Raw genomic sequence first — 14,605 nt, forward strand, 5'->3', positions numbered from 1 at the left:
GGAATTGTTTTACACATTTGTTATTATTATTATTATTATTATTATTATTATTATTATTAATTTTATTTATTTATTTATTTGACAGTTTTTGGATATTTTCTTTTTTTGTGTGTCTGGACAAATCTCGATTGAGAAGTGTGAGCACACAGTCAAAATATTCTGCCCCATTATGATCACTGAAGCTGTGTGCGCACAAGGTGAAACAATTCTTTCTTCTTGCATCATATATCTGCATATAGTTTGGGATTTTGCAAGTACTGAATTCAGTCAGCCAGTGTGCATACTCAACAAACTTGAAATATTTTCCTCACATAACAAGCTGAATGCCTCTGTTAGACCATTGCATTCACAAACTAAACAGTAATGACATATTGGCTGTCAGTGCTGAACAAAAAAAAAAAAAATCCAGAATCAATGCAATTTTTACTTTTACATTTCACTTTAATTGCAACAGCAACTATTTTGTGGCAGTTTTGCATACTTATTTTAAACTTGAGAGGTTTGTCAAATATACAACTTTGGTTGCCATCTTGTGATTTTACTTTTTGGTTAATAAGTAAAGTCAGTTTTGTTTTGCTCTGTTCCATTGCATTGTATCACAATATGTTCCTTAAAAAAAGAAGGTCAGCTGAGAAAGGATGTGTTAGTTTATAGGGTAAACCACTCATGGGAATGGCATTATGATCTCTAAGTTTAGTTCAATTGATTTTTTTATTTTTTTTTGCAGCAAAGTTTGAGATTTAATACAAACATTTACAACAATCAGATCAACTCACATCATCACAGACACACAGGTTCCCAAAGGAAAATTCATCAGGCTATAAAAAAAACAATCAAGTTTTTTATAAATCATAAAATGTTTTCTGGAATGTATGTAATGCTGAGTTAGCAGCTAAGCTAATATCACTACTATGCAAAAAAAGAAGTATGATACATAACACGACGACGTACCAAATAGTCATTAAATAACTAAATAGCCACTGTGAGAACAGTGGGGCGTGAGAACAAACGAGTAAATTATGAGGACATTTATACACACAAGAGGGAAACAGATTAGTTTCACAGCTAACTATCAGGCAGCCATAAGGTAGAGTTGGTGCATTCAAGTGAGGTTATTCAAAATGAAAAATAATAATAATAATTGATTAATTAATAAATCAGATTCATGGCTTTTTAAAATTATTTATGGTGAAAGTAAGATTAGTGAGCTGTCGGACAAAAAAAAATAAAATAAAAATATTGCTCATTTGAAGCATTACACCTCCAAACTCATGACTAGAGTTGAGTGTAATGCATTACTGTATTCTAATTACATTTTTGGGGAATGCAGTAATTTAACCAATAGGGTATATACACAGCTAGTTTTTTTCTGCCAGTGATGAACTTCCGGTGAAAGCTTAATGTATTTTCAATTTCATAGGGTTCCTTTTACAGCATCAATGTTGTAATGCAATTACAATACATTCAGTTAAATAGACTTAAGCATTCAATTAGTTGTTCAAGCTTAAAACAAAATGAAAGACTTTGTAACCGCTAGCGCCATCAGGAGCAGTAGGCGAGCGCAGAAACTTCATTGAAAATACTAGGGCGAAAAAACTCATATTTTAAAGACATGGAGTGGAATTTAATGCAGTGCTTCTTGTCTGATCTGAGACCCACTTTATGTCCTGTGTCTATCAGGCAGTGAAGACCACTGATTTTTAAAGAAATCAGACCCTAAACGTGGCAATTTTATAATAGTAAGACAGTTTACTGGTAGTGCTGAGGCTGGCTGGCTGAAATTAAAGGTCTGTGTGCATATACCGCGTTACATTTTAAATTTGTGTAACTTGTGTAACAGTTACTAAAGCCAATGTAATTGTGTTACTTACATTGCAAGATTTTAGAAGAAAAAACATGTTCCTTTTAAATCAGGTTTTCCGCTGCAATGTCAGTTAATAAGCATGCACTTTTAAATCGCTGGAGAACGTGAGCTGAAATGCTTGCTGTCAAGAGTAATTGCTTCTTCAAATGGAAATACAGACATTGCTTTGATTTCATCGAGTGTAAAAACAAAAATATTGCTGTGAAATGCGGTCGTCCAGTCTCTAAAGAACTTTCCACTGCTTTTAACTCAACCAGCAACTTGTTCAAGTACTTGAACAGAAAGTATTCTATGACAATACTCATGACCAAGCAGGACCACCAAGCAGGCCCAAAAACATGGCAACCTAACTCAGACTAAACAGGTTCATTTGGATTTGTGCAGGATTGGAAGTGAAAGTATCTTTTGATGATGAAGAGAAGTGTAGCTGCTTATGGGGCTGTTCGTATATATCACGTCTTTTGTTCCCGCAAGTTCGTTATTTCACATAATGTGTGCTCGCATTTCCAGAACACCCAAACATCCAGTGCTTTTTCATTTTCATTTTTTTTTTCATTTCTAAATGTCTTCTTTGTGTTCAAAAAAAAAAAAAAAAGACAAACAGGTTAGGAACAAGTGAATGATGAGAGAATTTTAAGATTTGGGTCAACTCTTTTAGTCTTTTCAATGTCAAGTTAGTATGTCAAGCTGCTTTGATCAACCCATTGCGATATTTTTTCAGTGAAACTACTGAAAGTTTATTTTATGTAGCTTTAAACCTAACCAAAGTGAAGTCATTAGTAATCTGATTACTTTTTGCATTAAGTAATTACAAATGTAATCACATTACATTTTTCCAGTAGTAATTTGTAATCTATTTCTTTTTTAAAGCAACTCAATCAACACTGCTCATGACCAACCTAAAGTTAACTGCAAAAACCAAAAGCCAGTGTGCATCAAAACAACAAAAGCATGCAACAGTACATAAAATACAGATTCACATGCATCACAGTTAAAAACGAACCACATCCAGTGTGTTGGATGTTCAGAGGTGATTGCAAACAACAGTTTAAAACCTGCTAAACTGATACGTCAATTACAAATGAAACACATTTGATGATAAACATAGTAGACTATTTTGGACATAAAGAATCAGCGTTAACATGTCTAAAACAAACAATGATCAGCCAAACCACTCTGCCAGTAAAAGTGCTTACTGCTTCATATGAGGTGGCACATTCAGAAAAGGCTCATACACTTGCAGAGAGCCTCATTCGTCCAGGAGCAATGTCCTTCTGTAAAACTGCTTTTGGAGATAAGTATGCAAGTAACATCAGGCAACAAGCAGAGATGGACAAACTCGTTCCCGAAGAGTTTGCTCCAACAATTTGATTAGGGTTGTAGCTAAACTCTGCAGGACACCTGCCCTACAGGACCGAGTTTGCGCCAACTTTGCTCCAGAGAATCTACGGTATCTGTTGATCAGCTGAGAAATCTTTGCAGTTACATGTATGTGTCCTCTCTACATGAGTGATCAGTGGCCTTTCAGTGCGACCACATCTGTCCTGTTAGATGGAAGCGCTTTCTTTGTCGTCGCTCTGAGACTCTGTCATCACAGTCAGCCTTATCATTGTGAACGTCTCTCTGCCATGTAATTAATTTTGCCTCTTTTGTTTTGCCGCTTTCTACAGTGCACCCCTTTGTTATAGGGCCCCATGAAGGAGTTATTTCTAAAATGTTGCCTTGTTTTGAAATAATGAAGATAAATGAGTCTTTTGTTTTCTCTAAAGGAAAAAGTTTCCCAGCCCCTCCGAGCACAAGTCATTTTGTGTTTCCCATGCGAACAAAGACGCATTTTGTTCGCCTGCTGTTTTCTCTGGTTTTTATTTCTCTCTTTTCTTTGTGTTTTCGACATCTTCGCTCTCACTTCCACTCTAATTGTCACTCTAGCCACTTTCCTCCTCTTTCCATTCTAATTTGATCAAATTAGTGGCTTTTTCTGCTGCTGCTGCTGTAGACGTCTCGATGGAGATGTTGTTGAAGACGTCTCAGTGGAGATATTTCACTAACGCGGCGCTAATAGCCGTGCTCGCAGATGCTCGACTTGTTTGAACTCCTGCAGAATTCCGCTAATTCACAAACACCCCAATATACACTCGGCTTGCACAAATGAAAGGTTACCTGACACCGTTTTACCATGCTATTTTCATCTTGCTTTACCACCGAGAATTGCTCATTTTGTAATTCGTGAAAGTTGACGCCTTTTTGCTCTGCCAGTTGTTGTGAAATCTAACTGGAAGTCTCAGATGCATGATGGCCTGAATTATTACTCATTTGAAAGATTTCTGTAGCTTAGTAACAAATCGGTTTACTGGTCCCAAATTACTCAAAGTGACTTCTGAAACCTATAGAGTGGAGTTTCATTTTACTTGAGCTCATTCCTTCGCTTGCAGATCAATCATTGACATTTTAAGTTGTGTTTTGGCCCGATCAATCAGTCTATCATCACCTCCCTCAGTCAGACCCTCCCCGAGGTCGGCCTCGCTCTCGCTCTTTCACTCTCTCTCTCTCTTTTTGATACACAGGATTAAGCTCCACACAACTTGAGAGCACTCAGATCTCATCCTGATTTAGCTTTATCCGCATACTGGCCAGTCTGAGCGTGTGTGTGTGTGTGTGTGTGTGTGTGTGTGTGTGTGTGTGTGTGTGTGTGCAGTGCATCTCATTGTCTGACATTCTGCCATTTGAAGGACCTTTAAGCAAGGCTATATGAACTGTTTGTTGCTGCATTCAGAAATGATGAAAAGATGTACTATAGCATTTCATTTATACCTTTGGAAAAAAATGTCCCTCTTTTGTTTTGTCCCTTATTCACGTCATCTGAAACTGGGGTCAATGACATGACACTTATTTGTTTGCCTGTACATGAAATGCAAGACATGTGTGATTCAGGCATGTATACATGGAATGGTTTAAAAACACCTATGGTATTCTGTGGTATTATGGCTTTAACTATTTGATCAAAATGAAATACCTAAATGTCTTCATTTAGACCTGAATACACTGTTTAAATTTGTGAGAAATTGGGATATAAAAAAGTTATAAGCGGGATGGGGGTTTAGGGTAGGGAAGCAGTTTTGTTCAAGTCTTATATATTGTATAGGAATACATATGAAAATAGCTAGGCCCACATGGAATCTGCAGGCGCAGAAATCCACAGATTTTTGGCCCATTATAGAGTCTATTAATTAACTTGTGTAAATGTGTGTAAATTAATATTTATTCAGTTTTTAAATTAATTTCAGTAATAATATTGAGGGGGCATCACGTTGGCGTAGTGGGTAGAACACTTAAAGAAATACCAAATCAGTGAATCTAGATGGATTTGCATTGTAAACATTAAGTAAAAGTTAAAAAGCAATTTTTTTTTTATTTCATGGATTACAGTAAGTTTTTAGTTACGAGACTCCCAAAATCATTCCGCTTAAAACACACAGACTTTTTTTTTTTACAAATGTCTTGGCGGAAATAGCATAAAAAGTTTGCAGATTCTGTCTGACCCTAATAATAGCCAAAGTTGCATTTTATTGGTTTTTGATTTGTCAAAAATCATTAGAATGTTATGATCATGTTTATATTTATTTTTAAAAAAAAAATTACATTTTGCATTTTACAAGTTTTGATTAATGATACGTTTTTCAAGAAAATAAATTAAACATATTTAAAGGTGATTTTCTCAACATTTATTTTTTATTTATATTTAACCCTCAGATTTAAGAATTATATTCAAATATTTCTGTATCCTAACAAACTATAAATCAATGTAAAAATCGTTCTTTTTTTATTCCACAGTGGAATGAACAGCCAACTTATCCAGCACATTTTTATGCTGCGGATGCCCTTCCAGCCGCAACCCATCTCTGGGAAACATTCACACACCCTCATTCACACACTCATACACTACAGACAATTTAGTCTAACCAATTCACCTGTAACACATGTCTTTGGAGTGTGGGGGAAACCGGAGCACCCGGATTAAACCCACGCGAACACAGGGAGAACATACAAACTCCACACAGAAACCCCAACTGACCCAGCCAAGGCTCGAACCAGCTACTTTCTTGCTGCAACAGCACTACCTACTGCGTCACTGCGTCACCTATATATAAATCACACTGATACATACAGTTAAAGTCAGAATTATTAGCCCCCTATTGAATTTATTTTTCTCTTTTATATATTTTCCAAATGTTTAATAGAGCACGGAAATTTTCACAAGATGTCTCATAATGTTTTTTCTTCTGGAGAAAGTCTTATTTGTTTTATTTTGAATAGAATAAAAGCCTTTTTTCATTTTTTAAAATCCATTTTAATATCGCACTGCTACTCGTGTGATATTGCGTTTATACAACAGTTTGACGGCATAATTGTGTATATAAAAACAAAATCAAACATGGAGTGTCTCAAAAACCCTTTTGTATGAGGAACTACTTTCTTCCGGATTCAAATCATAAGCTGACAGTTAAACAGTTGAGTGTGCATCTTTTAAACTTTAGACCTGTTGTGTCTGCTTTTTGCTGGTTGTATGTAGGCGGAGTAATACACAAAGGGTAAAGAGGCTGTAGGAGTTCTGATATTGCAGAATATCGCACGGCTATCAGCCAATCAGATTTGAGAACCAGACAGAACTGTTGTATATATATATATATATATATATATATATATATATATATATATATATATATATATATATATATATATATATATATATATATATATATATATATATTCCAAAAGTAATTTTGTGATCCAGTGTCATTAGCCCCTTTCACACAGTGATACCGGTAAATATCCGGAAAATTTCTGGAACGACTTTACCGGTAAATTCAAAAAAGCGCTGTTCACACAGGCGAGGACGTTACGGAATTTTTCCGGAAAAGAGCATTCACACATCTATCGCAAAATGCCGTTAAATTCTGACATCATTAACCAGAAATGACCTCTAAACGGCTGCGCTTGTGTTTGTAAACATTTGACTACATTACAAACTCTTCGGATGGATCAGTATTGAGTACAACTCTAATGAAAACATAGAGAAACACTTTCGCATGTCGAGATGTTCATGATATGTGGGTGTGCTGGCGCTATGGGCGCTCACGGGCACACGCAAAGCTTGAAGGTAAACAAACAATGGATTATGATAAACATTTTATCGATAATTATTTACACAGTTTGCATTAAGAAGGAACATAGAAACGTTCTCTGACTAACATCTAGCAGCTAAAGGTGTCTGGAAAAATATTCAAAGGCTTTTATTCTCATAAACCGCGCGCACGTGAATGCGTCTGACTGTTCTGATTGGCTAAAGCAGGTGTCTCACGTCAGCACGTTCTAGACGTGGACGCGCTCTTTCCGGCTATCTTCCTTCTGCATTCACACAGCGCAGCATTCCGGCAAATTACCGGTAATGTTACAACTTCTCTTTCCGGAAAATAGCCAGAACGAATTTACCGGTATTTTCAAAAAGGGCCTGTTCACACATACAACCTTTCCGGAAAATTGCCGGTAATTTTCCGGAAAGGTCTGTATGTGTGAAAGGGGCTATTGTCATTGTCAGTGTCAGTGTTATAGAATAGATTTCTGAAGATGTTCCCTTTAGTTTATACGCTCTTAATTGAATTGTCATCAGTGCTTTCTTCTGCATTTTTAGCCTTCTGCCAGTTTTGAAATATTGGCAGACTTTTTTTTTTCATGTCAATCACCACCTATAGATTTTTGTGATATTTCATGCTGACATACCATCAGACCTATTGACAAATGGTCACTGTGTAGAGCATATCATCCTGAGTCCTCATCTGTATCTGTCTGACCCACATCAACATACCCCCAGACATTTTTAATAAGCGATAATTTGGACAATTATGTCTAGCTAAGCAAATGAGCCATTGTGAAGACAACAATAAGTCATGTTAGCAGATGAAATCCAGATATCTGAATGCACAGACACACACACATGACATGTCCAGCCATACTGTTATCATCACTCATTGAAATGACTGAGTGCTTAACACACAACAAGTGATTTATCTGTATTTATAGAAGTGGATCAACATCAATCTAATCGAGGGTCATTCGTTATTCTCACTGAATTCAAAAAAGCGTATCTGTCTAAAAAGATGTACTGCATGTGTCTCCGTCTTAAGATATGGCTGGTCAGGTCACCCTTTGTGTGCCTCTCGTTGGAATATTAATGGCATTAATCAATTTTTATAATGTCAGCAGGGTGCAGGCTAACACAAGCTGACATTTACATAAGAGAATATAAATCTGAAATTAAATGTAAGTCGAGCGGAGGCTGGCGCAGTCTCTTGTCAATATGGAGTAATTACAAAGAGACCCCCAATAGCTAGAGATGATGCGCTGAGGGAGGTCAGAGGTCAGAAGTCAGTCTATTCAGAAATTCCTTGCTTAATAGACTTTACTCCAGTGTAGATTTAAGACCATGTGTTGAAATTCAGGATATTTCTCTGTTGTGTTATTGCAAAGCAAGAATCATATATCCTTCATCCACGGGTGTTGCAAATTTAGTAGAGGTTTTTGCTTTCAATGTTTAAATCTATGTTCTTAAATCTGGAGTTTGCCTTCTCATGTATGAACAGTAGATTTGAAAGCACAAGTGGTTTAAAGAGCCCTTATTATGCATTAAAAAGGTTATATTTTGGTTTTGGGGTCTCCAACAACAGGCTGATTTGCATGCAAGGTCAAAAAAATCACTTTCATTGTCTTATAATATGCATTTATCTTTACTTTATTATCCCAACGACTTCTATATGACTCGTTCAGCGATTCTTTTGTTTCCAAACCCCTCTTTAGCACGAAGCTAATCTGCGCTGATTGGTCCGATGACCCAGTGTATTGCAATTGGTCCACCACGGCTTATCAACAAATTTGAAGTAGTCAGATTGCAAAGAGTATGTGTGAGTGTATGTGACAAACGGGAAAGGATTGCGAGCTCACAAACGCATTTAAATCTGTAAACTTAGCGTCATGCGTCACATTTTAAATGTGGATTTAGATGCGATATGAGAATCTGAAGACTTAACCAGATACACTACAATTGGTTACAATTAACAAAACACAATTTAAAAAAATTGTCTAGCTAGAGAAAACAATGAGGCAACCATTTTAATCGCACTAACTTACACTTGTGAAATGGAGGAAGAAAATGATCCATGAACTGTGTACTGTAAAGTTCCTGTCAAGCTCTGACAATGTCCCATAAATCAATAGTCTTTTCTGATCCTTCCTTTAACAAACTGCCTACAAATGCCCCGTTGCAAGTGTGTAGATTGCTGAAGCACTTGTCAGAAAAATGATGGTAACTCAGCACAAGGCTGGGGCTATAATGCTGAGTTATTTTTGCAAAAATAATCTTAAACCACTGACTCTTCCCAGCCTTATCTTTGGGTAAGGAAAATAGCACTAACTTTCCCGCACACTTCAGAGCACATTGTCTATGCGACTTTATTAAACTGGGATCTGCTACAGTGTTTGTTTTCTTTTTTTCTGCTGTGTTTGTGGTTAGGACCGGGCGGTTTCGATTTTCTCAGGTTTGCGCATGCAACAAATAATAGAACTTGAGTTCTGTATCGATGTCACGCTGACATGGCTAAAGATTTGTTACCTCCACGATTCATTTGAACCACTCTGAGTCAATTCTTTTATAGATGAATCAATAGTTTTAAACACGGCACACTTTCAGATTTAAGCCTTAGATGTATATTTCACTTCACTTAGAGCTGTGTTACACACTGCATTGTAGGTCATTTTTAAAAATCCATAAAACACTGAAAAATATTATTCAGACATGATTCCTTGGATTTACTAATTTTTTTTACGTTAAGTGGTTGTAAACAATTTATTTGTGTTGAATTTAAACAAACAAATTAAGTTGAACGTTATTAAACTTAATTTGTTTGTTTAAGTTCAGCACAATTAAATTGTTTGCAACAGTTCTGCATGCAACAGGCTCTTTAACATGCTTAATACAGTGGTAAACTTATTCAAGACTGGTGAGACTAAATGTTAAACAATTCCTAAAGAAAGAGTTACATTTACCTGAACATATACACAAAACAAACTTACAAGATATTTTATCTTTTTTCATACTTTTTTACTGCCTTTACTGTTATTTTTCATTCATTCATTCAATTATTCATTCATTTTTATTTTTTATTTTATTTTATTTTTTTGCATATTCACTTTGTCAATTTTTGTGAAATTGATATTTACACCACCTGGAAGCTGTGATGTAAATATCACCCGTATACACTTTTTCTAACTTCAATGGCTTTGAGGTGGATAACTTGGTGACAAAACCAAGATGTTCATATAAGTCTCAATTATAATACACACCCTTTATATTTTTAATAAAACAGTAAACTGTAAATCAATCATTTTTTTATGTAGTAAATTGAATATGAGGTCACAATGCTATTTTTCATAATCAAATGATCGCAAATGCTAAACATATTTTAAAGGTCAATAAACTATAGAATATAAAATACCAACACTTAAAATCACAAAACTAACTGTAAAGTGTTTACGTAGTTCTAAATAAAATGCAAACATTTACATTTTTTATTCATTCATTATTTTTTTATTCATTCATTCATTTTCTTTTTGGCTTAGTCCCTTTATTAAATAGGGGTAGCCACAGAGGAATGAACCGCCAACATGTCCAGCATATGTTTTACACAGAAGATACCCATCCAGCTGCAACCCATCACTGGGAAGCATCCATACAAACTCATTGACACATATACACTACAAACAGTTTAGCCTACCCAATACACTTATACCGCATGTTTTTGGACTTGTGGGGGAAACTAAAGCATTTGGAGGAAATTGCGCGAACACTGGGAGAACATGCAAACTCATTCATTCATTCATTTTCTTGTCGGCTTAGTCCCCTTATTAATCCGGGGTCGCCACAGCGGAATGAACCGCCAACTTATTCATCAAGTTTTACGCAGCAGATGCCCTTCCAGCCACAACCCATCTCTTGGAAACATCCACACACACATTCACACACACTCATACACTACAGAAAATTTAGCCTACCCAATTCACCTGTACCACATGTCTTTGGACTGTGGGGGAAACCGGAGCACCCGGAGGAAACCCACGCGAAGGCAGGGAGAACATGCAAACTCCACACAGAAACGCCAACTGATCCGAGGTTCGAACCAGCGACCCAGCAACCTTCTTGCTCTGCGGCGACAGCACTACCTACTGCGCCACTGCCTCGCCCCAACATGTAAACACCACACAGAAATGTCAACTGACCTAGCCAGGGCTCGAACCAAGAGACCTTTTTGCTGTGAGGTGATTGTGTTAACCACTGCCCCACCGTGCTACCTATTTATAATAATAATAATAATAATCGTAATTTATTTTTATATAGCACCTTTGAAACTTAATTCTAGAACTGTTAACTATGATAAATATATATATATATATATATATATATATATATATATATATATATATATATATATATATATATATATATATATATATATATATAATTTAAACATATATAATATATAAACAAGCCAGAAACATTATAATTCACAAACCCGATAAAAAATACACAAGTCTATAAAAGTGACAGTATAAAATACAGAATGACAGTGCAAAATGACAGTGCAAATTCAACGACAATGTGAAATTGACAGCGATATATGTACAATGAGTACATGAGCAGTATTGTTTCAAGTATGGATTGCAGTGCATGCTACATATTGATGGTGTGCAGTTAGGGGTATGGAAGAGTCTGTATGTGGTGTCTTAAGTGTTCATCAGCCTGATATGATTTTTTTTTTTTTTTTTTTTTTTTTTTTACTTCCTGCTTTGCTACTGTTCGGACGTCTTTGCCCACTGCTCCGCTCTTCGCACTCTTGCTTTTATATCTTATACCCTAATTTTAACTTGAGCCTATCAGCACAGTGCTCAAACAACACGGCTTGAAGATCAGCATCGATTCTACAAACTTTCTGGAATATAGCTTTACTAACAAGAAAGGAATTACCGTCTAAACAATCCTCCCGCTACCAGCTATCAGCTGCTTACATTCCGGAGACGGGAAGACACGGCTGTGAAAATGCCTCTGGATCGGATTAATTCAGATTCTCACTGCTGTACAAACTGCCACAAACTTCTACAAAAGATTGCAGTTCTTGAAACGAAGTTGCTTGCGATCCGACCAGAACTTCAGCTTCATTGTGGATTCTCTCAGCACACAGCCGGTGAGTCCCATAAATCTGTTCCTGCTACTGTTTTGAGCACAGAAAAACAGAAAAGAACTGTTGAAAATGAGCATTGGCATAAACAAGGTGCGAGACCAAAGGGTACTCGAGGGGTCAGATCATACGCTGCCGCATTAGCGTCTTCTACCCCAAATACAGCTCGGACTCAAATACAGCTTCAGAACAGATATGAAGTTTTGAGTAATATGGGTGAAGAATCCCCAAATGTAGTCAGACAGAGATTGCATGATTCAGCAACTAATTCTGCATGGAACAGAGGCTCAAGGCCGACTAGACACCGGCATTCTGCTCCGATCACACCGGAGATAAGAACACTAGTCGTAGGAGATTCAATAATCAAGAATTTCAGGAGCAGATCTACAATGACATACTGCTTTCCTCATGCAACAGTTTCTGATGTAAACAAAGAGCTTGAGGAAATTCTGAAAAAGCACAAGTCGGCAAAACGGATTATCATCCATGTGGGGAAGAATGATATTCGGAAAGAACAGTCAGAACTGCTCAAGAAAGATTTCTGTGAGCTCTTGGAAACAGCTGAAAGATTGAAGGTTCAGGCGTTCATAAGTGGACCACTCCCTGCAAGAGGGACAAATATGTTTTCACGGCTTCTTGGTCTAAATGTATGGCTACAGAAAACATGTAACAAGAAAGGACTGAATTTCATCGACAACTTCAATCTCTTCTGGAACCAAAGACAGCTGTTTACATCAGACGGCCTTCATCCAAACAAGCTTGGTGCAAAGGTGCTAAAGGACAATATTTTTTTCTCCCTCAATCATCCATCAGCTGTGTATGCCACTGAACTGAATTGCAAACACACACCTAGCAAATGTCCGGATGACCACAGGACCTCAAATCAGCTCCTGAGTGGACTTGTGGCTGACGAATCACCCAAGGACAGTGATAATGCCACGCAGCCAAAACACCCAATGTTGATAGAGACACTATCAGTTGCCCTCTGCTCAACACAGGCAGACTGTGACGCATCAGAACAGCATCAAGTCTCGTCACTCAAAAATGATCCTCAGGAAAACATATTTCTGCAGACAGAATCTCCAGATGCACAGCCTCTGTCACCGGACACGTTCTCATTGTCACAATGTTCACCACTCTTGGGTTTTTCAAAAAAGATGGAGGAACTGGTGTGTGCTGGAACTAAACTTTCACACTCCATTGCCGCAAGCCCCCAGTTACCAACCAAAAAGCGGCCTGCTCCACAACCACCTATGAGCCCACCTGGAAGAGCCCTCCGATCACACCGCCAGGGCCCAAACAACAACGCCCCATCTTCAGCTGGTAATCACAAGAGCTCTCTGTGATGTGTGTCGGGGACCTGCTTAGATAACAGTGTCTTTATCAAATGTTTTCAGAACACGCAGGAACCCAGTGTGTCTGTAGCTTTCTCTAAGCAGATATGTGTTGTGTTAAGTGACAGAAAACCAAAGACTTCATCAGGCCGTTTAGCAAATCATTCAAATCTGGTGTCTATTAAATGTAGATCTGAGACTACTATAGAAAAAACAGCTAAAACTCTTAAGTTAGCGCTTTTAAACATCAGATCACTCAATAATAAGTCACTTTTAGTCAATGATTTTATCAACACAAATTGCCTTGATTTTATGCTTTTAACTGAAACTTGGCTAGATGACAGTTGTAGCGCAGCAGTTCTGAATGAAGCAGCTCCTTTAAACTTTGACTTTTTGAGTGTTTGCAGAGCTAATAGGAGAGGTGGAGGCATCGCTGCCCTGTTTAAAGATGTGTATGAGTGTAAACAAGTGTCATTTGGTGACTATCTGTCTTTTGAATATCTGAGTATAGCACTAAAAGGTGCTCCACGCATCTTACTGATCATTATCTACAGACCTCCAAAATATTCTCCAGCTTTTATTGAGGATTTTACAGAGCTGTTATCAATAGTAACCTCTGAATTTGATTATTTTAGTATTGCTGGGGATTTTAATATTCACATTGATAATCCAGAAATCAATGCTGTAAAAGAACTGATGACTGTTTTTAACACTTTTGATCTGACTCAGCATGTTCAAGGACCCACACACAATCGTGGACACACTCTTGATCTACTTATAACTAAGGGTTTACACATTTCATCAACTGTTGTTAAGGATGTGGCACTATCTGATCATTTCTGTATCTTTTTTGATATATTGATCACTCCAGCTATTAAAGACAGATCTGTCTCTGTCAGAAAGAGATGCATAAATGAGAACACTAGTGAGCAGTTTATGAAGGCCATATCACTAGCACCAAGTATATCTGCAGACTCTGTTGATTCTCTCCTTGATTTGTTCAATTCTAAAATTGAGAATGTCATAAATGACATCGCTCCTGTTAAAGTCAAGAAGATGACTGGCAGGCAAAAGGGATCTTGGACAAGGTCACCGAGAGTACAAATGATGAAAAGACAGTGCAG

General features: G+C 37.1%; 1 protein-coding gene across 23 annotated transcripts in view; it reads left to right on the forward strand.

The window, feature by feature from the left end:
* dpy19l3 (dpy-19 like C-mannosyltransferase 3) overlaps positions 1-14,605 on the forward strand; it is a 125,967-nt gene that overhangs the window by 46,654 nt on the left and 64,708 nt on the right. For 2 of the 23 annotated variants that reach the window (XM_073907249.1, XM_073907248.1), the window contains exon 17: positions 5,696-6,308. The exons of 20 other annotated variants lie outside the window; for them this stretch is intronic. In XM_073907249.1, the coding sequence (XP_073763350.1) occupies positions 5,696-5,882 (187 nt within the window). In that variant the 3' untranslated portion in view covers positions 5,883-6,308. Of the gene's footprint in view, positions 1-5,695; positions 6,309-14,605 lie in introns of those variants that run through there. One more of the 23 variants, XM_073907247.1, reaches the window with a different exon arrangement.

This window comes from Danio rerio, chromosome 7 (genome assembly GCF_049306965.1).
Source record: "Danio rerio strain Tuebingen ecotype United States chromosome 7, GRCz12tu, whole genome shotgun sequence".
NCBI classification, from domain to species: Eukaryota; Metazoa; Chordata; class Actinopteri; order Cypriniformes; family Danionidae; genus Danio; species Danio rerio.